At 63.8% G+C, this 25,785-nt stretch overlaps 1 protein-coding gene across 15 annotated transcripts in view; it reads right to left on the bottom strand.

Annotated features, from left to right (window-relative positions):
• Positions 1-297: 297 nt before the first annotated feature.
• CAMK2G (calcium/calmodulin dependent protein kinase II gamma) overlaps positions 298-25,785 on the bottom strand; it is an 84,334-nt gene continuing 58,846 nt past the window's right edge. For 3 of the 15 annotated variants that reach the window (XM_075934608.1, XM_075934611.1, XM_075934613.1), the window contains 9 exons: positions 22,960-23,028; positions 21,812-21,856; positions 21,199-21,247; positions 18,673-18,786; positions 17,652-17,777; positions 12,940-13,015; positions 11,857-11,951; positions 11,060-11,305; positions 298-2,877 (listed from right to left, as the gene is read on the bottom strand). In XM_075934608.1, the coding sequence (XP_075790723.1) occupies positions 11,073-11,305; positions 11,857-11,951; positions 12,940-13,015; positions 17,652-17,777; positions 18,673-18,786; positions 21,199-21,247; positions 21,812-21,856; positions 22,960-23,028 (807 nt within the window). In that variant the 3' untranslated portion in view covers positions 298-2,877; positions 11,060-11,072. The remainder of the gene's footprint in view (positions 2,878-11,059; positions 11,306-11,856; positions 11,952-12,939; positions 13,016-17,651; positions 17,778-18,672; positions 18,787-21,198; positions 21,248-21,811; positions 21,857-22,959; positions 23,029-25,785) is intronic. The other 12 variants (XM_075934612.1, XM_075934614.1, XM_075934615.1 and 9 more) reach the window with 7 other exon arrangements.

Raw genomic sequence — 25,785 nt, 5'->3', positions numbered from 1 at the left:
AGATAATTTCCAGGACCCAGCTGTCAGTGGTGCTCTTATTCCAGCTGTGGCAAAGTGAGCAAGCCAGCCTCCAAAGGCATAGGCAGGGATACCTGCACCGTGCCCTGCATGTCAACACGAGACCGGGCCACACTGCTGGGATTCCACATCTTTTCTGAAGGTCAGCAACCATCTATTTTCCTGCATGTGGACCAACGTCTCACCTACATCTGCTGCTCCAAAACCAGCGCTGCCAAAAGCCTCTGGACCACATTGTCCCATGGTACAGAGAAGAGACAAATGCCATTCCACTTTGCGCCCCGTTTAAATGTTATTTTATTAAATATCTTCAGTTCAAGGTTCCATTGTAACAAAGCTATGAAGATTCTACCAACATTCAGACCAAACAAACACTAGCTAACTTTATTTCTATATCATGCAAAAATTCTGCATCAAGTGCCTTCCATTTCCTGTTTAAAATGTGATATTTATAATATATATTATATAGATGCTTATATTAGCCCCGTAAGAGAACATTAAGAATGCTAAAGGTGTATAGCTATGCCTGATAATGGCCATACCAAGCTAAGGTTCTCATTAACTCAAAAGAATAAACAAAGAGCTTGTCTCCAAGCCAGTGCAAAATCAAAACCCATCCATTTTTAAAAGTTTTCTCTGAAAGATGCAGATACTAAATACAGAGGGTCGCTTAATCATTAATCATCATCAGGTAAAAAGACGAGAAAAGATCAGACCTGAAGAAGGCATGCACAATTTTTTGTATTTCTCCCTCAAAAACTGCATAATTGTAATGTCCTGCTTGCTCTCTGTGTGGCTTTTTAAAAACAAATTGGAATAAAATATCAAAACTTTTCCTCTCTTCCTGACTCACTAGCTTATGCCCTTCTGAACATGTTCCCCAACAGTAGGAACCAGTGTTCGCCCGTTCCTGTCTCAGTTCCCACTCCACCCCCACATGTGGTTGGGACGGTGAAGGAAAGAAGAAAAGTATTTGTCCAGACAAACTGTGGGAAAATGTGAATGGACCTTTCCCGGCATCCTGTATTAGCTGCTCTAATCGTGTGTGGGATTGACCTAGGGGGCATGGAGGGATTTCCACAGCAAGGGAGCAACACCACGCAGAGCTGCAGCTCCCAGGTCCTTCCCACCATTCCACTGAACCAGGATCAAGGATGATCTAGCTCTCCCTTTCCCTTGTCTATTGCAATGCTGCCTTCCCTTGAAATACACGGTCTGCTCGGTCCCTCTGAGGCGGAGCGCTAACATACTGTAAGGCCCCAGGACCAAACTTAGTGATTTGTAATTGGAGGGATTAAATGCTCATATCAATATCCCACAATAATGACCAAGTCCTTGCCCCCCTCTTGATCAGGCCACAGAAATCACGGGGCTTCTTAGTGCTAGAGGAGTCTAGTAAAAAGGCCTTTTGCTTCTCTGGGCCAGGATTAATTCATAGCAAGCTAAAATAATTCAACCTTCTCCTCCTAGCAAATGAAGGAAGGAAGATGAGTTTGCCCAAAGGACAAGCATCAGAGGGCCTGCTTTCCCCCTCTGTTTCATGAGGCCTGAGGTCCTCTGCCTACAGTTTGCTGAGATTCTGAGCAGACTGTTTTATAAGTTACGATATTACCATAAAGAAACAGAAAAGCTATCCAGAAGAACACCAGGACACATGACATTTACAAACAGATGCGGGGATGGGAGAAACACCTGCGCTTGGTTGTTAGCTCCCTCTGCTATTTTACTAGAGAACAACAACAAAAAAATCAAACTGGAAGCTGGTGAGCCCCTTAATTCTATGGTGCATATATTTCAGTATAAAACACAGGCTAAGGATGCATCATACAGAGGTGGATGCGTGAGTCTCCATGAAAGAACATAACACTTAGTTTTCTCATCTGCTTCCTAAGGAACACATGTTCTGCAGCACTGCGAATCCCAGCTATGTACTACGAGAAAAAGAAAGCAATAAAAGAAAATCCCATACATGTACCCTTTTCAGCTAAAACCTTTGCTCGTCACGCTCCTTTTCTCAGCTGGGTGCAAACTTCATGTTTGGCCACAGAGCGGCCACTTCTCAAACCAGGATCTCTCAAGAGCAAGTTCCTATTTATATTTTTATTTAAGCCATTTTTTACAGTCCACTGTTCCAGCCTTGGTTTTTACTCAACAGCCTGTTTTGGTTTTAGGACGTCTGTCGGCGCTGAGCAGCCAGCGTGCTGCCGCATCCGCACCACTCTGAAGACTTAAGAAGAAACTCGGACTGAAGTCAGTCTGCTAGGCAGTGCGAAGGGGAGAAGTGTCGTTCTTCCACCTTGCCCTCCCATTCTTCATCCAGGCCCCTCAAGGGTCTCCTTGCCACCTCTCACCGATTCAAGTCCCAGCACAGCCTGAATGCAATGTTAGCTTCCACTTTGCCTTGTGATCAGAGTTCGGCAGTCTGCTGCTCAAGCTGCCTTCTCCTCTTCTCCTCACTCGCGCGCTCTCGCCTTCGCTTTTGCTTCCCCCCTCGCTCGGTTTCTGAAAGATGCTCCAGTTGATGCCATTTCGTCAGCCCTGGAGGGGGGTGTTGGATAGTCTGTCATTTATTGATCATTATTCCTATTTATTTTATTAATACAAACAACATGTCTCTCTTAGATTTAAAAAACACCTTCGTACAGCAGAAACAGACACGATGGATCCATGGAGAACAGAGAGGCGGCAGCGCACAGAGCATCAGATGCATGCAGGGTTTCGTGCATTTGGCTGCTGCCTGTTTGTAACTTCTAATTTTTTTTTAAGCGTCAGAACGGATACGACCGTCGCTGTGACTCGGGCACTCCAGAGCTGCCGCTAAGAAGACATTGCCCTCCGGCTGAGTATCTCCAAAAGCTGCTGCAGCCAGAAGGCGGCAGTGTCCACCCAGAAAGGAGAGAGAAGAAGGGGGTGGGAGAAGGAAGGGAAACAAAGCCAAAAGTTAGCTGCACAGTGTATATAGAGACTTGCCCACAGCATGCCAGGCAGGGAGAAAACGCTGTCATGATGCAAGAGGACACCTCGCGCACACAGCATGCGCCAGAGCCGGGGCAGCGCACCTCCCTTCCACCCCGTGCTCCAGGAGGAAGAATCACCATTCCTGCAGCTCCACTGCGGGCCGGTGACAGCAGAAGGGAGCCCTCCCACGTGCGTTAGAGGGGGAGTGGAATCCCAGCGTGCCAGCGAGAGCGCAGCTCAGAAGGCGCTGCCCGACTAGGCCAGGTCAGACCAGGAGACCATCTGAAATAAAGCCCAGCCCCAAGCGCGTGGGGATGGAGTGACCTGCCTGGAGGGACACTTGCTTCCTCGCCGAGTCACAGGCTGGCTCCTGCCCTGGCAGAGGCGGGTTTAGATCCCTGCCTATAGCTTTGCCTGTTCCCCGCACCCACCGAAACCAGCAGGCTCTTTCTGCTACGCTGCTGGCCTCAGTGACGCCTCTAGCAGCGATTTCCCGAGCGTGCTGTGCTAGAAACGGGCCTCCGGTCAACAGTTCTACTGGCCGCTTTTCACCAACCTCTCCTCGTGCTCGCCGCTGCTCCTCACCTTGGATGCCTTCGTCATGAACTCCCTGCCCCCCCACAAGCAGCCGCCCTTCAGCACTCCCTCCCACTTTTCCCACGCAGGTGAGGAATGGATTGTGTGATGTGTTACCAGAAAGGGGGAGCTGCAGGATAGGGCCCATGCCCTGGGGTAAAGAAATCATTCTGCTTCTCTGCACTATCCTCGTCTTCCCCATTGTCCCTGGTAAGCTAGTGGATCCTCCCAGGCTCCTACAGGCCGCCCCCCCGGCATCCTGACGTTGTTACTGTTTTGGTATCACTGGCTACTTGCTCTTCACACACCATCTTCGCCTTCCCAGGTCCCATCAGACATGCTGCTCGGCATAATGCATGCGCCCTGCCACCCTCTTCGGGACAGCTGAACTGCTCTAGAACGCTCCGAAGGAGAAGCTATTCTTGACTTCGGCCTCGTCTACATTAGGCAATTTGTTTGGTGCACCTGCTGCTCAGGGTTGTGAAAAACCCACATCTTTGAATGATGCAGTTAAACCACCCTTACCCCTGGTGCAGACAGTGCTAAGTCAGCAGGAAAATTCTCCCATCAACTGAGACTGAGCACCTACATCGAGAGGAGAAGGTCGCCCGTTGGTGTAGGGAGCTGGAACAGTACAGCTGGGCCACGGTGGCATTTTAAGAGTAGGCAAGCCCTTTGTCCTACCCAGTACGCAGGACTAGACTGAAGAGGATCCACTTAGTAACAGTGAGCACAGTATTACCAAGTCCAACGCCCTTGCAGAAGAAATCGCATCACCCCTCACCCAGTGACACTCCCATTAGAAAACAGGAGGAATCCAGGCCTAAAGATTCTAACATTAGGAAACTTCCATCCTTGGACTCAGCACAGCAGCTACAGAGGCACACGCCAGAGGAGGCATAAGGCATGAGACACCTCAGCACAAGAGAAAGCAAGAAACGTAGGTAAACCAGCCTGGCTACAAATAAACATCAAGACGTTATCTGAGCCAAATGCGTATCCAGCAAAATCAGCTGCTCCAAGCAGCAATTATTGGATGGCATCAAGCAACTGACAGTCAAACGTTGCTCCATTGTGATGGCTGGCTTTTTTCATGTGGCCAGTGTAAGTTGCCCAATATTGTGTTTCATTTCTCTCAGTACATTCCAAATCGTTTTGCTGATTAGAAGGCTGGTGTTAATACTCTACTGGTCTACTTGTGTTCTTGTGGCTTGGGATGTGTGTCCCTCTAGACTGTAGTCTGTGGTCCTCGCTACACTGCCTGCTTACAACTAGGGAATTGGTAAGCTCCGAAGCAACGTCCCCACCTACCTCTCCAACCTCATCTGTCCTTCCCTGGATTGTTTATAAGGCAGGTCCGAGACTCCCAGTGACTTAGCACTGCATCATGCTCCCGGAGCTGCCAGGCCGGCTCGCCCACGCTTGCTGTGTGTGCCTCACTGCTATGCAGACAGGGCTCTCACAGGCATGAAAAACGGACCATGAAACGTGGGCTTCCCCGGGAAATCGGTTTAATAGGCTTTGACTCTGTCCTGTGCATCTCCCAGGGGAGATGAGCCTCTCTCAACTGGGGTCCTGACCCAAAAGGGAGCTGCAGCAGGGCTGTGGTATGGCCACCCTTACTCTGCACTGCTTTGCGAGCCAGACAGCAGCGGCTCTTGGCCAAACGCCCAGCTCTGAAGGCAGCGCCCTGCCAGCAGCAAGGGACTGCCCCACCTTCCTTCTGCGCTGCTGCCAACAGAGCTGGGTGGCCTGACAGTGGCAAGTGCTGAGAGCCCAGCTGTGCAGACAGTGCAGACGTTAGGGTGGCAATACCACGCCAGGCCACCCTTACCTTGGCACTGCAGCTGGCGCTGACTGCCTCCGGACCAGGGCTCCTGGCCAGCAGCTGGTGCTCCCCAGCCCCGCTCTGCAGGCCAGGCTGCTATCAGCAGCACCGCAGAAGTACAGGGAGCGGCACCGCGATGCCCATGTAATAGCCTTGTGGGCAGGACCCCAATACCACCCGGACATTTCAGACTGAAATACAGCATGAAATTTACGATTTTTAAAATCCTATGACCGAATGGGCCATGAATTTGGGGGGGGTCCTACCTAATTGTATTCAGCACCTCGGTCTAACACCCTGTCGCTTTCCCGCAGTTTTACCTCTGGGATCTCAGGCTGTCCGCCCCGTAATGTCTGTCTGCTTTTTGCCCGGTTCTGTGCCTGTGCGGGATGGACACCGGTAGAAAAGATCCATCTCTGATCTACTTTCTCTTCAGGCAGCCCTCCCCCAACTCGAAATCACTTCCCAAGAGCTCTTCACACCTTCTGCCTGAAAATGGGACTTGCCTGCGCCCAGGGAATGTCCCTCCCCCCAGGATCAGAGAGGTGGATCTCAGCACACTGCAGCCAGGGAATGTCCCTCCCCCCAGGACCAGAGAGGTGGATCTCAGCACACTGCAGCCAGGGAATGTCCCTCCCCCAGGACCAGAGAGGTGGATCTCAGCACACTGCAGCCAGGGAATGTCCCTCCCCCAGGACCAGAGAGGTGGATCTCAGCACACTGCAGCCAGGGAATGTCCCTCCCTCAGGACCAGAGAGGTGGATCTCAGCACACTGCAGCCAGGGAATGTCCCTCCCCCAGGACCAGAGAGGTGGATCTCAGCACACTGCAGCCAGGGAATGTCCCTCCCCCAGGACCAGAGAGGTGGATCTCAGCACACTGCAGCCAGGGAATGTCCCTCCCCCAGGACCAGAGAGGTGGATCTCAGCACACTGCAGCCAGGGAATGTCCCTCCCCCCAGGACCAGAGAGGTGGATCTCAGCACACTGCAGCCAGGGAATGTCCCTCCCCCAGGATCAGAGAGGTGGATCTCAGCACACTGCAGCCAGGGAATGTCCCTCCCCCAGGACCAGAGAGGTGGATCTCAGCACACTGCAGCCAGGGAATGTCCCTCCCCCAGGACCAGAGAGGTGGATCTCAGCACACTGCAGCCAGGGAATGTCCCTCCCCCCAGGACCAGAGAGGTGGATCTCAGCACACTGCAGCCAGGGAATGTCCCTCCCCCAGGATCAGAGAGGTGGATCTCAGCACACTGCAGCCAGGGAATGTCCCTCCCCCAGGATCAGAGAGGTGGATCTCAGCACACTGCAGCCAGGGAATGTCCCTCCCTCAGGATCAGAGAGGTGGATCTCAGCACACTGCAGCCATGGTATGTCCCTCCCCCCAGGACCAGAGAGGTGGATCTCAGCACACTGCAGCCAGGGAATGTCCCTCCCCCCAGGATCAGAGAGGTGGATCTCAGCACCCTGCAGCCAGGGAATGTCCCTCCCCCAGGACCAGAGAGGTGGATCTCAGCACACTGCAGCCAGGGAATGTCCCTCCCCCCAGGATCAGAGAGGTGGATCTCAGCACACTGCAGCCAGGGAATGTCCCCCCCCCCCCAGGATCAGAGAGGTGGATCTCAGCACCCTGCAGCCAGGGAATGTCCCTCCCCCAGGACCAGAGAGGTGGATCTCAGCACACTGCAGCCAGGGAATGTCCCTCCCTCAGGACCAGAGAGGTGGATCTCAGCACACTGCAGCCAGGGAAAGTCCCTCCCTCAGGACCAGAGAGGTGGATCTCAGCACACTGCAGCCAGGGAATGTCCCTCCCCCAGGACCAGAGAGGTGGATCTCAGCACACTGCAGCCAGGGAATGTCCCTCCCCCAGGACCAGAGAGGTGGATCTCAGCACACTGCAGCCAGGGAATGTCCCTCCCTCAGGACCAGAGAGGTGGATCTCAGCACACTGCAGCCAGGGAATGTCCCTCCCCCAGGATCAGAGAGGTGGATCTCAGCACACTGCAGCCAGGGAATGTCCCTCCCTCAGGACCAGAGAGGTGGATCTCAGCACACTGCAGCCAGGGAATGTCCCTCCCTCAGGACCAGAGAGGTGGATCTCAGCACACTGCAGCCAGGGAATGTCCCTCCCCCAGGACCAGAGAGGTGGATCTCAGCACTCTGCAGCCAAGGAATGTCCCTCCCCCAGGACCAGAGAGGTGGATCTCAGCACACTGCAGCCATGGTATGTCCCTCCCCCCAGGACCAGAGAGGTGGATCTCAGCACACTGCAGCCAGGGAATGTCCCTCCCCCCAGGATCAGAGAGGTGGATCTCAGCACACTGCAGCCAGGGAATGTCCCTCCCCCCAGGACCAGAGAGGTGGATCTCAGCACACTGCAGCCAGGGAATGTCCCTCCCCCCAGGACCAGAGAGGTGGATCTCAGCACACTGCAGCCAGGGAATGTCCCTCCCCCCAGGACCAGAGAGGTGGATCTCAGCACACTGCAGCCAGGGAATGTCCCTCCCCCAGGACCAGAGAGGTGGATCTCAGCACACTGCAGCCAGGGAATGTCCCTCCCCCAGGACCAGAGAGATGGATCTCAGCACCCTGCAGCCAGGGAATGTCCCTCCCTCAGGACCAGAGAGGTGGATCTCAGCACACTGCAGCCAGGGAATGTCCCTCCCCCAGGACCAGAGAGGTGGATCTCAGCACACTGCAGCCAGGGAATGTCCCTCCCCCCAGGATCAGAGAGGTGGATCTCAGCACACTGCAGCCAGGGAATGTCCCTCCCCCCAGGATCAGAGAGGTGGATCTCAGCACACTGCAGCCAGGGAATGTCCCTCCCCCCAGGATCAGAGAGGTGGATCTCAGCACACTGCAGCCAGGGAATGTCCCTCCCTCAGGACCAGAGAGGTGGATCTCAGCACACTGCAGCCAGGGAATGTCCCTCCCCCCAGGACCAGAGAGGTGGATCTCAGCACACTGCAGCCAGGGAATGTCCCTCCCTCAGGACCAGAGAGGTGGATCTCAGCACACTGCAGCCAGGGAATGTCCCTCCCCCAGGACCAGAGAGGTGGATCTCAGCACCCTGCAGCCAGGGAATGTCCCTCCCTCAGGACCAGAGAGGTGGATCTCAGCACACTGCAGCCAGGGAATGTCCCTCCCCCCAGGACCAGAGAGGTGGATCTCAGCACACTGCAGCCAGGGAATGTCCCTCCCCTCAGGACCAGAGAGGTGGATCTCAGCACACTGCAGCCAGGGAATGTCCCTCCCCCAGGATCAGAGAGGTGGATCTCAGCACACTGCAGCCAGGGAATGTCCCTCCCCCAGGACCAGAGAGGTGGATCTCAGCACACTGCAGCCAGGGAATGTCCCTCCCCCCAGGACCAGAGAGGTGGATCTCAGCACACTGCAGCCAGGGAATGTCCCTCCCCTCAGGACCAGAGAGGTGGATCTCAGCACACTGCAGCCAGGGAATGTCCCTCCCCCAGGACCAGAGAGGTGGATCTCAGCACACTGCAGCCAGGGAATGTCCCTCCCCCCAGGACCAGAGAGGTGGATCTCAGCACACTGCAGCCAGGGAATGTCCCTCCCCCAGGACCAGAGAGGTGGATCTCAGCACACTGCAGCCAGGGAATGTCCCTCCCCCAGGATCAGAGAGGTGGATCTCAGCACACTGCAGCCAGGGAATGTCCCTCCCCCAGGACCAGAGAGGTGGATCTCAGCACACTGCAGCCAGGGAACGTCCCTCCCCCCAGGACCAGAGAGGTGGATCTCAGCACACTGCAGCCAGGGAATGTCCCTCCCCCAGGACCAGAGAGGTGGATCTCAGCACACTGCAGCCAGGGAATGTCCCTCCCTCAGGACCAGAGAGGTGGATCTCAGCACACTGCAGCCAGGGAATGTCCCTCCCCCAGGACCAGAGAGGTGGATCTCAGCACACTGCAGCCAGGGAATGTCCCTCCCCCCAGGATCAGAGAGGTGGATCTCAGCACACTGCAGCCAGGGAATGTCCCTCCCCCAGGACCAGAGAGGTGGATCTCAGCACACTGCAGCCAGGGAATGTCCCTCCCTCAGGACCAGAGAGGTGGATCTCAGCACACTGCAGCCAGGGAATGTCCCTCCCCCAGGACCAGAGAGGTGGATCTCAGCACACTGCAGCCAGGGAATGTCCCTCCCTCAGGACCAGAGAGGTGGATCTCAGCACACTGCAGCCATGGTATGTCCCTCCCCCAGGACCAGAGAGGTGGATCTCAGCACACTGCAGCCAGGGAATGTCCCTCCCCCCAGGACCAGAGAGGTGGATCTCAGCACACTGCAGCCATGGTATGTCCCTCCCCCAGGACCAGAGAGGTGGATCTCAGCACACTGCAGCCAGGGAATGTCCCTCCCTCAGGACCAGAGAGGTGGATCTCAGCACACTGCAGCCAGGGAATGTCCCTCCCCCAGGACCAGAGAGATGGATCTCAGCACACTGCAGCCAGGGAATGTCCCTCCCCCAGGACCAGAGAGGTGGATCTCAGCACACTGCAGCCAGGGAATGTCCCTCCCTCAGGACCAGAGAGGTGGATCTCAGCACACTGCAGCCAGGGAATGTCCCTCCCCCCAGGACCAGAGAGGTGGATCTCAGCACACTGCAGCCAGGGAATGTCCCTCCCCCAGGACCAGAGAGGTGGATCTCAGCACACTGCAGCCAGGGAATGTCCCTCCCCCAGGACCAGAGAGGTGGATCTCAGCACACTGCAGCCAGGGAATGTCCCTCCCCCAGGACCAGAGAGGTGGATCTCAGCACACTGCAGCCAGGGAATGTCCCTCCCCCCAGGACCAGAGAGGTGGATCTCAGCACACTGCAGCCAGGGAATGTCCCTCCCCCAGGACCAGAGAGGTGGATCTCAGCACACTGCAGCCAGGGAATGTCCCTCCCCCCAGGACCAGAGGTGGATCTCAGCACACTGCAGCCAGGGAATGTCCCTCCCCCCAGGATCAGAGAGGTGGATCTCAGCACACTGCAGCCAGGGAATGTCCCTCCCCCCAGGATCAGAGAGGTGGATCTCAGCACACTGCAGCCAGGGAATGTCCCTCCCCCCAGGATCAGAGAGGTGGATCTCAGCACACTGCAGCCAGGGAATGTCCCTCCCTCAGGACCAGAGAGGTGGATCTCAGCACACTGCAGCCAGGGAATGTCCCTCCCTCAGGACCAGAGAGGTGGATCTCAGCACACTGCAGCCAGGGAATGTCCCTCCCCCAGGACCAGAGAGGTGGATCTCAGCACACTGCAGCCAGGAAATGTCCCTCCCCCCAGGACCAGAGAGATGGATCTCAGCACACTGCAGCCAGGGAATGTCCCCCCCCCAGGACCAGAGAGGTGGATCTCAGCACACTGCAGCCAGGGAATGTCCCTCCCCTCAATGCTCTGTAGTCCAATGCCGGGGCCTATCGTCTAACCTGAGTCCCCCGGTCCGTGCCCAGCGGCCCCGCACATCCCTCGGCTATCTTCCCCAAGAGCCAGCCCATCCCCTCCCTACGGCACACGGCCGGGGAAAGGGGAAGTGGGGTGGAGAGAGGGTTGTAGGTGCTCTGGCCAGGCTGCGGGAAACGTTTGACTGTCTTAGCTCCGCTGCGCCTGCAGCCCGCTAGCAAACAGCCACCCCTCAGCGCCCCGGTCACACAGCGCTCAGGGCTTCTGCCATGGACACACCTGTGTTGGAGCCTCACTGGAGCGGCGCAGCCGGGGCCCCCGAGCAGTGATAGTGCACGTTCAGCCACTTGCCGTCGCGGCGGTGCCAGACGCGGGTCTCCTCAGACTGCGTGGTGCGGGGCCGGCCCTGGCCGTCGATGTACTGCGTCAGGCGGATGTAGGCGATGCAGGCGGCATCTTCGCCGATGACGTGGACGTGGGGGTTCAGGATGGTGGTGTGGATCGGCTTGCTGTTCTTGGACAGCACTGGGGCAACAGGCAAAGCCATTGGCATCACGTCCTCAGCAAGGGGAGCCTCGTGCGTCGCCCGCCACACCCGCGTCCTCCTTCCTGCTCCCCCCCAGGCAGAGCCCGCTCACGTCACGCCCCCTCCTCAGAGCCCTGCCTGCAGCTCAGCCAGCACGGCTGCTGTGCAAACCGCGAGGCACCTCGTGCGAAGGGGGCCCGTCCCCAAGCCCGGCCACGTCCCTTGTCCTTTTGGGGATGGAGGCAGGACAGGAAGCCACAGCAAGGACAACCCCGCCCCCGGGCATGTGCCTGTTGCCTTCACAGCCGCAGACACGGTGTCCCTGACCCAGCTGCCTGAGAGCCAGCGGGTGTGTGGGGCCTTGGCCTGGAGACATTCTGGGGCCCGACTGCAAAGAGCGATGATCTGCCGGCCCGGCGGCTGGGCAGGTTCCCCGGACTGGTGAGCCAGCACGCTGCCTGGAAACCCAGCCGCCACCGGCGATGCTGCCAAGGCACCTCGTGCCCGCACTCCCAGCCCCGCCCCAGGCTGCCGCAACCCGCCCACTCACAGTTCTCAAAGTAAAACTTGTGGAAATCCATCCCCTCCACGAGGTTTCCCAGCGCTTCGGGTTCAAACGAGGTCAGGCCCGGGTCACAGATCTTCCTGCAAGAGAAACCTGAGGCTTTACCCTTCGCGGCTCTCACGGACCCCCCCCCCCCGCCCAGGGGCCGTGCGCCGTCTCTCATGGACCCCCCCCCCTCGCCCCGGGGCCGTGAGCCGTCTCTCACGGACCCCCCCCCCCCCGCCCAGGGGCCGTGCGCCGTCTCTCACGGACCCCCCCCCCGCCCAGGGGCCGTGCGCCGTCTCTCACGGACCCCCCCCCCTCGCCCAGGGGCCGTGCGCCGTCTCTCACGGACCCCCCCCCCCCCGCCCAGGGGCCGTGCGCCGTCTCTCACGGACCCCCCCCCCCGCCCAGGGGCCGTGCGCCGTCTCTCACGGACCCCCCCCCCCCGCCCAGGGGCCGTGCGCCGTCTCTCACGGACCCCCCCCCCCCGCCCAGGGGCCGTGCGCCGTCTCTCACGGACCCCCCCCCCGCCCAGGGGCCGTGCGCCGTCTCTCACGGACCCCCCCCCCCGCCCAGGGGCCGTGCGCCGTCTCTCACGGACCCCCCCCCCCGCCCAGGGGCCGTGCGCCGTCTCTCACGGACACCCCCCCCCGCCCAGGGGCCGTGCGCCGTCTCTCACGGACCCCCCCCCCCGCCCAGGGGCCGTGCGCCGTCTCTCACGGACCCCCCCCCCCCCCAGGGGCCGTGCCACCATCTCTCACGGACCCCCCCCTCCGCCCAGGGGCCGTGCGCCGTGTCGCCGTCTCTCACGGACCCCCCCCCCCCGCCCATGGGCCGTGCGCCATGCTGCCGGCTCTCACAGAACCTCCCCCCCACGTTGCCTTCCCAGAGCCGGCGGGTTTCTTTCTGGGCTGTGCTCCGGTCAAGCCTGCCACGCTGGCATCTGTCCCTCAGTCCTATCTCCTTCCATCCCCCTTCTGCCGGGGCCCTGGACCGCAGGGTGCCTGTGTCTGCCCTGGCCACAGCCCCCCGACTCCCCCACAGGCTGCCCCGGAGAACCTCAGCGCCCGGGGACACGGGACGTACGTGTACGCCTCAAAGTCTCCGTTGTTGATGGCTTCGATCAGCTGCTCCGTTATCTTAATGATCTCTTGCTTGCGCACTGTGGGCGAGAAGGAAAGGCAGGGTCACCGGCCTGCAGCGGGACTGTCGAGCGCCTCCTGCTGGACAAGTGCGGGAATGGCAGCCATCGCTCCAGGCAAGGGCAGGTGGTATGAAGGGAAATGACCCAGGGAGAAGGCAGCGGCTCAGTCGTTCTCTTCTCCCCAAGCAGGCCTGTCCCGGAGCCCAGGCTGCTCCCAGGGACTCACAGGGCCCCAGGCTAGCCACAGCCGAACGTAGACCCTGGGACCAGCTGCCGGAAGGGAAGCCCAGCACAAGCAAGTTACCAGCCACCCTCAGCACCAGGCCCCGGGGGCACAGAGCCACCAGCGGGGCAGGCGGCTGAGCAGAGCAGAGCGGCGGCCCTACGGGCGCAGGGGACAGCTGAGCCCCTGCAGCAGCCGCGTGTAATGGGCCCAGGGGAGCCAGCACGGCTGGTCCCCCAGTTCTGAGCTGCCAACAGTCACGTGGCCGAACGCCTGCCTGGCGCCGCCCCGTCCTCTCGGGCCAGCAGCCTCTTTCCTGCCGCCAGCTGTACCCAGCCCGGCTCCCCTCGCCTCACACCTGGCACGCAGCAAAGCCTGTGCCAACCCGGGGCAGCTCCTCTTTCCTCCGGAGCGCTCGTGCCCGTGTGCACGCCACCCCCCGTGTCCCATCTGCACACACGCCCTGCCTCCGCACGCGCCCCCCCAGCCTCCGCACGCGTCCACGGCCCCGCTGCCCCATGAGTACACCCCCCCCAGCACCCCCTGCCTCCGCACGCGTCCACGGCCCCACTGCCCCATGAGTACACCCCCCCCAGCACCCCCTGCCTCCGCACGCGTCCACGGCCCCGCTGCCCCATGAGTACACCCCCCCCAGCACCCCCTGCCTCCGCACGCGTCCACGGCCCCACTGCCCCATGAGTACACCCCCCCCAGCGCCCCTGCCTCCGCACGCGTCCACGGCCCCGCTGCCCCATGAGTACACCCCCCCCAGCGCCCCCTGCCTCTGCACGCGTCCACGGCCCCGCTGCCCCATGTGTACACGCCCCCCCAGCGCCCCCTGCCTCCGCACGCGTCTACGGCCCCGCTGCCCCATGTGTACACGCCCCCCCAGCGCCCCCTGCCTCCGCACGCGTCTACGGCCCCGCTGCCCCATGTGTACACGCCCCCCCAGCGCCCCCTGCCTCCGCACGCGTCCACGGCCCCGCTGCCCCATGTGTACACGCCCCCCCAGCGCCCCCTGCCTCCGCACGCGTCCACGGCCCCGCTGCCCCATGTGTACACGCCCCCCCAGCGCCCCCTGCCTCCGCACGCGTCTACGGCCCCGCTGCCCCATGAGTACACCCCCCCCCAGCGCCCCCTGCCTCCGCACGCGTCTACGGCCCCGCTGCCCCATGAGTACACCCCCCCCAGCGCCCCCTGCCTCCGCACGCGTCCACGGCCCCGCTGCCCCATGAGTATACCCCCCCCCAGCGCCCCCTGCCTCTGCACGCGTCCACGGCCCCGCTGCCCCATGTGTACACGCCCCCCCAGCGCCCCCTGCCTCCGCACGCGTCTACGGCCCCGCTGCCCCATGTGTACACGCCCCCCCAGCGCCCCCTGCCTCCGCACGCGTCCACGGCCCCGCTGCCCCATGTGTACACGCCCCCCCAGCGCCCCCTGCCTCCGCACGCGTCCACGGCCCCGCTGCCCCATGTGTACACGCGCCCCCTGCCTCCGCACGCGTCTACGGCCCCGCTGCCCCATGTGTACACGCCCCCCGCCTCCGCACGCGTCCACGGCCCCGCTGCCCCATGTGTACACGCCCCCCCAGCGCCCTCTGCCTCCGCACGCGTCCACGGCCCCGCTGCCCCATGAGTACACGCCCCCAGCACCCCCTGCCTCCGCACGCGTCCACGGCCCCGCTGCCCCATGTGTACACGCCCCCAGCACCCCCTGCCTCCGCACGCGTCCACGGCCCCGCTGCCCCATGTGTACACGCCCCCCCAGCACCCCCTGCCTCCGCACGCGTCCACGGCCCCGCTGCCCCATGTGTACACGCCCCCCCAGCACCCCCTGCCTCCGCACGCGTCCACGGCCCCGCTGCCCCATGTGTACACGCCCCCAGCACCCCCTGCCTCCGCACGCGTCCACGGCCCCGCTGCCCCATGTGTACACGCCCCCCCAGCACCCCCTGCCTCCGCACGCGTCCACGGCCCCGCTGCCCCATGTGTACACGCCCCCAGCACCCCCTGCCTCCGCACGCGTCCACGGCCCCGCTGCCCCATGAGTACACGCCCCCAGCACCCCCTGCCTCCGCACGCGTCCACGGCCCCGCTGCCCCCTGTGTACACGCCCCCAGCACCCCCTGCCTCCGCACGCGTCCACGGCCCCGCTGCCCCATGTGTACACGCCCCCAGCACCCCCTGCCTCCGCACGTGTCCACGGCCCCGCTGCCCCATGTGTACACGCCCCCCCAGCACCCCCTGCCTCCGCACGCGTCCACGGCCCCGCTGCCCCATGTGTACACGCCCCCAGCACCCCCTGCCTCCGCACGCGTCCACGGCCCCGCTGCCCCATGAGTACACGCCCCCAGCACCCCCTGCCTCCGCACGCGTCCACGGCCCCGCTGCCCCCTGTGTACACGCCCCCAGCACCCCCTGCCTCCGCACGCGTCCACGGCCCCGCTGCCCCCTGTGTACACGCCCCCAACACCCCCTGCCTCCGCACGCGTCCACGGCCCCGCTGCCCCCTGTGTACACGCCCCCAGCACCCCCTGCCTCCGCACGCGTCCACGGCCCCGCTGCCCCCTGTGTACACGCCCCCAGCACCCCCTGCCTCCGCACGCGTCCACGGCCCCGCTGCCCCATGTGTACACGCCCCCAGCACCCCCTGCCTCCGCACGCGTCCACGGCCCCGCTGCCCCATGTGTACACGCCCCCAGCACCCCCTGCCTCCGCACGCGTCCACGGCCCCGCTGCCCCATGAGTACACGCCCCCCCAGCACCCCCTGCCTCCGCACGCGTCCACGGCCCCGCTGCCCCATGAGTACACGCCCCCCCAGCACCCCCTGCCTCCGCACGCGTCCACGGCCCCGCTGCCCCATGTGTACACGCCCCCCCAGCGCCCCCTGCCTCCGCACGCGTCCACGGCCCCGCTGCCCCATGTGTACACGCCCCCCCAGCGCCCCCTGCCTCCGCACGCGTCCACGGCCCCGCTGCCCCATGTGTACACGCCCCCCCAGCGCCCCCTGCCTCCGCACGCGTCCACGGCCCCGCTGCCCCATGAGTACACGCCCCCCCAGCACTCTCTGCCTCCGCACGCGTCCACGGCCCCGCTGCCCCCTGTGTACACGCCCCCAGCACCCCCTGCCTCCGCACGTGTCCACGGCCCCGCTGCCCCATGTGTACACGCCCCCAGCACCCCCTGCCTCCGCACGTGTCCACGGCCCCGCTGCCCCCTGTGTACACGCCCCCAGCACCCCCTGCCTCCGCACGCGTCCACGGCCCCGCTGCCCCCTGTGTACACGCCCCCAGCACCCCCTGCCTCCGCACGTGTCCACGGCCCCTGCATCCGCCGCCCCCGCTGCCCCATCTGTACACCCCCCCCCTGCCTCCGCACGTGTCCACGGCCCCGCTGCCCCATGTGTACACGCCCCCCCTGCCTCCGCACATGCCCACGGCCCCTGCATCCGCCGCCCCCACTACCCCATGTGTACACGCCCCCGCCCACCCTGCCTCTGCACATGCCCACAGCCCCCTGCATCCACCGCCCCCACTGCCCCATCTGTACACGCCCTCGCCAGCCCAGCCCCACACTCCCACCAGCAGCTGGTCTGCTTAGGGGGCAGAGGCACTCAGCTGGCGGAAGAGGTGGCCAGGCCCGCTTCTGTGCCCCACGAGGGAAGCTCTGCTGTACGGCTCCTCAGGGACCCTGAGCCGGTCCCGGCGGCGGGGCTGTGGTGGGGCGCCGACGGGCTTGGGAACGGCCAGCGGCCAGGCAGCGACGCTGCGCGAGCAAGTCCTTCAGTGTCTCCCCTCAGGAGTGGCAAATGGGGCCCCGCCCCACGCAGAGAGCAGAGCCGGGGAGGGGAGGAGGTTTCCCTCTGGGCCCAGAGGAGCCTGAGGCCAGCTCATCTCACTCGTCTCCGGCTCCACACGGGCAGCAGCGCGCACTCCTCGGCAGGAGGGCACCGCTGCCTCCGGTCCGGGAACAGCCAGCAGGGCCTCCCCTGCTCTCCCCTCGAGGCAGGGGAATTGGGGACCAGGAGGCGCAACCCGGGGGCACGTTCCACACGCGAGCAACACCTGGCCCTGCCCACTCGCCAGCGTGCAGCCACCTCCGGCTGCAGACGTGGCCTGTGTACACGCACGCACAACTGGCTTCCACCACTCCCGAGACCCAGGGCAGCGACGGCGTCCTCCCGCAGCCAGCTCCCCACGGCTCTGCCTGGGGCCAGCCCTCCTCCCAGAGCCGCTGTGTGAGCACGTCCTCCGGACGCTGCCTCCCCGGCGGAAGCAGCCTGGGACCTCCCAACGCACCCTCTGCAGCAGGGTCAGCACGGCTGAGCTCCACGGCCCTGGCCTGCTCTCGCAGGCGCCTGGGCGACGAGGGGAACTAGGCGTCTCGCAGGAGCTGCGCTACTCCACTATGGCTAGCCAACCGCTAACTTACACGCTGCGCTGGCAAGTACAAACGGAACTACGGGAGTGAGCGCCGGCTCCGGCTGAGCGCGCGCTGACTCCAGCGCCTGCCCTGGGCTGTCCCAGGCAAGAAGCTTCTCCTCGCAAGACTGCGTGGCTGCAAAACAAAGGGAAGCGTTAAAACAGCGCCCAGCAGCACCAGACGGCAAAGCAAGGCAAAGGCACACGGCCCGAGGCCCCAGCGAGCCGGGTTTCGGAGCACAGGGGATCTCACCAATGCACAGGGCTGGAAGCAGCCCGCCCGCTCCAGGCAGAGACAGGAGAAGTGGGGAAGGAGGCAGGAGAGCCAAAGGCAGGACCGGGAGGGGAGGAAGCTTCTTCGCACTGCCCCGCAGCCAGGATGGCCGAGCCGTAAGGGCCCAGCTGACCCTCTCCCCACGCACGGCTCCTTCAAAGCCACCAGGCGGGAGGTACGGCCGTGTGAGCAGAGATCAATGAGGACAGGAGAGGAGAGGGCAGCTCTTCCCTCCCGCCCCTGTACCGGAGAGCTCCCATTCCCCTAGGCATCACTATGCTGGTGGCCTTCTGCACCGTGGCCCCCCTGGGTAGGCCAGGAGGGGACCAGAGCCGTCCCCACCCAGAGATTAGCTCTGCACGGCCAGGGTGCAGCGGAGCCCTGGAGATCACGCGGGAACCAAGGCACCGAGCGAGAGGATGCCGATGCGCACGCACAGCGCCTAGGCCACACACGGCGCTCCGGGCACAGGCCCTACCCCTAGTGCTCCCTGCGAGGCGACAGCCTCCCCCTGGCACTCCAGCTGAGGCGCTCAGGGCAGGCACGTTCCTGTTCCACAGCCGGACACACGCAGGCGCGGGGACCTGAGCGAGACTGCCAGGGGAAGCCGGGAAATGGCGAATTCAGCATGTCGAGGAGGGGAATGGATTTGCTGATCGGCTGACGTGGCGGAAATGAAACTCCACCCTTGGGAGGGAGGGTCGTGGGGGTGGAGGGAGGGTGGGGGAGGCTGTGGAGCGCTGCCCCCTGGACTTACTGGCTGAGAAACAGAGAGAAAGCTGGGACTGCATGGACTCAGGCTGGGTTTTGCTCTCACTGTGCCTCCGTCCTTCAAGCACTGAGCTGCCATCCCCGGTGCAGAGAGGGGGCGCTAGCGAGGCCGGGAATCGAAACACAAAACAAACAGAACATGCCGTTCAGTACAGCAGCGAGGAGGGAGGCACATTCCAGACCCCGGCGCGGGGAACGCGCCCGGCAGGACCAAGGCAGCTCTCCGGACAGCTGCACTCAGCCGGGTACCGGGGCATCGCTGACCGCCTCCTGCCTAGTCTGCCTCCTTCACGCTCCTCCGTCCCCGGGGCCCGGGCTGGGCCAGAAGATCCTCCTCTGCTCAGCCGTGTCCTAAGACACCCCACAGCTCTGCCAGTCTGTGCCGCAGCATCTCCCACCATGCCAGCCTCAGGCTCCCTGCAGACCCCTCCGGCCCCTGGGCCTGGCCCACGGCCCTTTCCTCGCCACCTGCTACTGCCCTCCAGGACTGGGCTGCAGGACAGGGGTTCTGGCTCTGGCATGTGGACAAACCCAAACTGGTTCTGACTCGTGTCTCCAGGGATCACAGGCCAGTCTCCTGAGAGGCCAGGCCCGCCCCCACGCTGGCGTGGGAATGGAGCGAGGGCGGCAGCGTTCACGCGCGAGGCCGGGCCCGCCCCCGCGCTGGCGTGGGAATGGAGCGAGGGCGGCAGCGTTCACGCGCGAGGCCGGGCCCGCCCCCGCGCTGGCGTGGGAATGGAGCGAGGGCGGCAGCGTTCACGCGCGAGGCCGGGCCCGCCCCCGCGCTGGCGTGGGAATGGAGCGAGGGCGGCAGCGTTCACGCGCGAGGCCGGGCCCGCCCCCGCGCTGGCGTGGGAATGGAGCGAGGGCGGCAGCGTTCACGCGCGAGGCCGGGCCCGCCCCCGCGCTAGCGTGGGAATGGAGCGAGGGCGGCAGCGTTCACGCGCGAGGCCGGGCCCGCCCCCGCGCTGGCGTGGGAATGGAGCGAGGGCGGCAGCGTTCACGTGCGAGGCCGGGCCCGCCCCCGCGCTGGCGTGGGAATGGAGCGAGGGCGGCAGCGTTCACGCGCGAGGCCGGGCCCGCCCCCGTGCTGGCGTGGGAATGGAGCGAGGGCGGCAGCGTTCACGCGCGAGGCCGGGCCCGCGCTGGCGTGGGAATGGAGCGAGGGCGGCAGCGTTCACACGCGAGGCCAGGCCCGCCCCCGCGCTGGCGTGGGAATGGAGCGAGGGCGGCAGCGTTCACGCGCGAGGCCAGGCCCGCCCCCGCGCTGGCGTGGGAATGGAGCGAGGGCGGCAGCGTTCACGCGCGAGGCCAGGCCCGCCCCCGCGCTAGCGTGGGAATGGAGCGAGGGCGGCAGCGTTCACGCGCGAGGCCAGGCCCGCCCCCGCGCTAGCGTGGGAATGGAGCGAGGGCGGCAGCGTTCACGCGCGAGGCCAGGCCCGCCCCCGCGCTGGCGTGGGAATGGAGCGAGGGCGGCAGCGTTCACGCGCGAGGCCAGGCCCGCCCCCGCGCTAGCGTGGGAATGGAGCGAGGGCGGCAGCGTTCACGCGCGAGGCCAGGCCCGCCCCCGCGCTAGCGTGGGAATGGAGCGAGGGCGGCAGCGTTCACGCGCGAGGCCAGGCCCGCCCCCGCGCTAGCGTGGGAATGGAGCGAGGGCGGCAGCGTTCACGCGCGAGGCCAGGCCCCCGCGACACGGGCCCTGTGTCAGAGCTTGTCCAGCCAGCAGCATGTGCCCCGGGTCGCTGTGACTCGCCAGAATGGCTGCCAGCAGGTCGGTGCACAGCGTGTCATGAGGCAGCCGGCCGACTGCCGAGCCCCCTTTGGCCGTGCCTCACTGCTTCCCACGGCCTCTCCCCCAAAGGAGACACTGCTCCCAGGGAGAGCACCACCTCCCTCCAGTGGGGCTGGAATTCCACAGCTCACTTACACCTCCCGGGAAACGGCCCGGCAGGCCAGGCTCGCAAGGAGAAAGGGTGGCACAGCGTGACTGCCGGAGAGGCGTACCGTCTCCCTCCTCGAAAGTGCCCCACGCTGGGACAGCCCGGGACTGCAAAGGGAAAACCGAACAGAGCGCTGGGCCAGGCACAGGGCAGCTGGCCAAAAGAAATGGGTGCAGAAGCAGAGTAACCCGGAGGGCAGGTGAAACCAGAAATCTCAGTCCCCTTCAAGCTGCGTTGACAGAGAAAGGACAGCTAGAGTCCAGATCCGCAGAGAGGAAGACATGGAGCGAGTGCCGCCCTGTGACTGGGGCGGGAACGGAGAGATTCCAATGCCCCAGGAGACAAACAAGACCCACTGCCCGGGGCCAGGCTGGCTACTTCCTTCAAGTAGACTGCCTGGTGCAGACCACGACCCCGCTGCAACAGCACAGCAGACAAAGCCACAGCAAACTCAAAGCCGACCCAGACGTGTCACACTAGGGATGCTGAACTCTGCACCCGCAGAGCCAGGCCGGCCCTCCAGAGGCTCCTGGCCATCGCCCAATGGCAGAGGGCACTGGCAGGTCACCCACCTTTCAGATCCTCGTCTTCAGTGGTGGTGTTGCAGCTCTCCGTGGAACCCTGCGTGGCACAAGACAGCGTCACTAGAGGCAAAACTTAACCAACAGCCAATAGTCTGGCAGCACTTTAAAGACGAACAAACCACGTAGACAGGATCGCGAGCTTTTGTGGGCACAGCCCCCTGCTGCAGATGCAGGTCAGTGGTGTGTGGTCTGCGGGAGAATGGGGGAGTGGGATGCGAGGAGGGGGCAGGAACGGGATGACCGAAGGCAGCACTAAGCCCTGGGAGTTTACAACTCCGCTCTCGCCTGGGCAGAGCTCTCACGTGAGGCAAGAGAAGGGAAATGGGGTCACCTACAACTGTACCGGCTGTAGGAACTGGTCTTCAGAGGCCCCTTGCTCACCAGGTGCACACTCATGGGGGGCATCTTGCAATCTAGGTCAGGAACGCTGACGTGGGAGCTAGTAGGGATCCCTGCCCAACTGTCCTGGAGGTCCACAGTCACCTAGCACAACCCTCCCCATGCCGGAGCGACTGTTCACAGCCAGCCCATGATGCACCACCGGGGTGCAGGAACAGGGCCGGGGGGTTTCTCTAAGGAAACAGAAGGACACGCCCCTTACCTTTATGCCATCGGTGGCATTGTGGACAACCGTCGTTTGAGGCTCCTGGGAAAAGAGGCAGTGGAAAGATTAAACACAGATTCCAAAGCGTACCCCATTGTGTTCACTCTCTAGCAAGCACAGAACAAGTGACCAACATGGAAACAGACCACAAAGAAACAGCTCCGAGCTGCCGACGCACGTCGACTCACGCCCCGGCTCCGAGGGCTCCTTGGGAAGAGGCGGAGCTGACAGCGCCCGATGCCCGCCAGGTCCCAATGGCCTGCTGAGCGTGGTGTTGGCACAAGCCCCTGAAGCAGTGACCAGCTGGCACCGGCGGGCATACGTCAGAAGGCGACTGACTGCACAAGTGCCCTCCGCAGGTTCTCTCGGAGAATGGGGGTTTTGAGGGGAAGAGGGAGGGCGGAGCAAGAGCCTTTGCCTCCAGTTTTCCAGTGAGGTGCCAGATGGTTTACTCTGAAAGGGGACTCAGAATTCCCGTGTCCCGGAGAGAAGCTGCGCAGGGGCCCGGGCTGCCACGGACAAGGCGGAAGTTGCTGAAGCAGGAGTCCCCAGACGAGGCAGCCGTGGCACACAACAGAATCAGAGAGGTGCCTTCAGCACCGCAAGAGCCGATGCGGGGGCAGCTTAATGAGATGTCCCTGGGAAACTCTGCGGGATGTGCCAGGCCCCTAGGAGCACAAGCTGGGCTCTGTCACCGCCCGCTCTCCAAACGCCAGCCAGGGTCCTGCCCCGTCTCTCCCGCCGCCCTCCCTCCCCTGGTCGATCTGCAAGAGCCTCGGGCACAGCAGGCCTTTCCATCCCGGCACACGGAGGAACGTGAATGCGCCGTAACAGCCGGAGCCTTCGGCCCACGGGGGTCCCTGGAGACCTGTGCGCCCGCCCCACCTACTCCCAGTGGCCTGGCGTCCAGGCCTCCTCTCCCGGGGCTGACATTGCTCACTCGCGGTCGTCTTTGCAGCCAGCCTCCCCCAGCCAGCCACAAGAGTTACCCGGGGATGGGGCGGGGCAGCCCCCCGCAGCAGGGGCAGACAGAACGAAGCCGACACACAAGCTCAGACAGAGCAGAACAAGCAGCGCTCCGGGAGACACGAGGCCAAGGAACCCGGCAGCAAAGACAAGGAAGCGGTAGTAATCAGGGAAGGTACCATGGACGTCTGCACGGGGGGAGTTTCTTTGGCTGGGCTTACTAGACTGGTTTGGTTGTTGCTCTGTGGCTGAGACAGAAAAACAGACTGGTTTAGTTCCGCTGTGGGGAGCAGAGGCAGCAAATCTTCAGGTGCCCCCTGCCGGCTCCTCAGCCCCCTCAGGACGAAGACGAGGGAACGCACCCGGGGGGCTGGAGACAGCAGATGTACCAGCCCCCCAGCGGGCTGCAGCAAAGGGAGAGGGGCCGGAGGGGGAGCTGGCGGGCTCCAGGAGAGGCCCTGGGCTGCAGGCAGACCGAGCGTGAGCGGACGTGTGGGGCCAGCGGCGTTAGGGCTGGGGTGGGAAGGAAGCCGGGGGCGTTGTGCAGCCGGTCTAGCTGGTTTGCAGCTTTCCCCGGCGGGTGTCTCGCAGACAGGGCAGGGAGCAGCGCCTCTGCGCGTCCCAGCTGAGGCAGCCAGCAGAGCCCGGGTCACTGCCCCGTCTGACCCGCTGGGAGGCCAGGCCAGCAGGTCCCGACTCCGCCATGCTGGGGGAACAGCCCTGGCCCACCCCGAGACGGGCCTCACCCAATCCCCTGCAGCTTCCTTGCTCCCCGGCGCCCCTCGGCTGCCAGGCAGACTCGTGGGGACTCGGCCTCGGGGCGGGCTGGCCTCCCCTTCCCCGCCCGACAAGGCAGTGCTGAGCCCAGCGTCTCCACCCCTCCCACGCAGGAGCCAAACCCCGGGGTGAAGAAGCGCGCGGAGCCAGACGCCTGGGCGAGTTCAGTCACCCCCAGTGCAAGCAGGTGCCACGGGACGGAGGTTCCCGTCACCCCCACCGCTCTCCTCCCCTCCGGCTTTCCTTCCACAGCCACACGCCCGCTCAGGTCCCCTGGGAGAGAGCACGGGGCCTGCCAGGGCTAGGAGCAGTCCCGGGGCTCTGGCCGCACACCCGACGCAGCTCTGGGCCCGGAGCCAGCGGGGCTCAGGGAAAGGAACAGCCGAGGGAGCCGCGGCTACAGCTGAGAATGGCCCTTCCGGGAGCAGAGCCACTGGAGCTGTCCAGACGCATGCAGCAGAACCACTCTCTGCCCGGCCCTGCCCCAGCACAACCCAAAGAAGATGTTGTAGGACGGTCCCAGCATTCGCCAGCCGACCGAGCTCCCGAATGGCGCCATTACTGGCGTGCGCCGCACCGCGGTACCTCGGATGCAGATGCCTGAGCAAGTGACTTTTGCTTGCTTAGTCAATTGCTCTTCACTTTCACAGGCTGGCACCAATGTTCCCTCAAATCTTTCCCATCCGTGTGCAGAATAAATGTGTGCACCGAGGCACGTGCAAATGTGCACCACCACTAGAAACACAAACCTAGCTGGGGCACCCTGCTAATCAGTTGGGGGTATGTGAAGCGCTCGTGCGCAGCCACACAGGTGCTCAGCTGACAGAACACGCTGGCACCCCCATGGGCTACGTGTCCAGGTGAGCTGTGCACACTCCTCTGCCCCTCGCCCCACAGACCAAGTGTTCCGACAGGACCCTGCAGGACAGAGGAAGATCCTGACATGTAAAAGGCGGCGCCTAGGAAGCATCAGTCCACCGAGAAGAGCTCCCCGACAGACCAGCTTTGGCAGGACCCCTGAGTACAGTCAGCAAGACCGGCCGGCCGGCCGGCCACACAGAGGTGCAAGGGAGAGCACAGCGAGGATGCAGCGGTGAGGACGCAGGAGCCAGCCAGCTCGTCCTGCATTCCCTGGTTGCTTCGCTGCCCCAGGGACTCTGAGTGGTTGGGCAGGTCTCACTTCCCAGCTGCTCGGCAGTGAGCAGAGGGCGCGTCGGGGAAGAGGAGACGCCGGCTCCTCCGCTCGCCCCCGCGTCGGGGAAGAGGAGACGCCGGCTCCTCCGCTCGCCCCCGCGTCGGGGAAGAGGAGACGCCGGCTCCTCCGCTCGCCCTCGCGTCGGGGAAGAGGAGACGCCGGCTCCTCCGCTCGCCCTCGCGTCGGGGAAGAGGAGACGCCGGCTCCTCCGCTCGCCCTCGCGTCGGGGAAGAGGAGACGCCGGCTCCTCCGCTCGCCCCCGCGTCGGGGAAGAGGAGACGCCGGCTCCTCCGCTCGCCCCCGCGTCGGGGAAGAGGAGACGCCGGCTCCTCCGCTCGCCCCCGCGTCGGGGAAGAGGAGACGCCGGCTCCTCCGCTCGCCCCCGCGTTGGGGAAGAGGAGACGCCGGCTCCTCCGCTCGCCCTCGCGTTGGGGAAGAGGAGACGCTGGCTCCTCCGCTCGCCCCCGCGTTGGGGAAGAGGAGACGCTGGCTCCGCCGCTCGCCCCCGCGTTGGGGAAGAGGAGACGCTGGCTCCTCCGCTCGCCCTCGCGTCGGGGAAGAGGAGTCGCCGGCTCCTCCGCTCGCCCTCCCTGCTCCCTTTCCTGCCCCCCAGGAAGGCGGCAAGGCTGCAACGCTGCAGAGGATTCCCGTGGCTGCAGGCGTCCCTGGGACACGGCAGCGGCTCACGGGAGATACCAGCGCCTCGCCACCCCGCCAGCACCGGGACGCACGACGGGGGCACGGGGAGGGGGCGCGGTTCTGGATCCGTGCTGGGCGACGGAACAGAGACCTGGTAGCAGGGCCGGCAAACCTCTTCCGCACAGAATCATAAAGAAATCACGCAGAGCAGCTTTACGCGCTGGGCAGCGCTGTGCCCACACCGGCCTCCTGTGCGCCACGGGGCTGCACCCAGCAGGGTGACCCCTATTTGTGCCACACTCCAGGCCAGACAGCTCTGCTCCGCAGGGCCCTCGCCTGCAACGGCGGGACACGGCCACCCGCATCGTCAGCAGCCAGTTTTCTGTACAGATCG

This window comes from Pelodiscus sinensis, chromosome 8 (genome assembly GCF_049634645.1).
Source record: "Pelodiscus sinensis isolate JC-2024 chromosome 8, ASM4963464v1, whole genome shotgun sequence".
NCBI classification, from domain to species: domain Eukaryota; kingdom Metazoa; phylum Chordata; order Testudines; family Trionychidae; genus Pelodiscus; species Pelodiscus sinensis.
The sequence above is the reverse complement of the archived record's forward strand: the minus strand, read 5'-3'. Positions and strand labels throughout refer to the sequence as shown.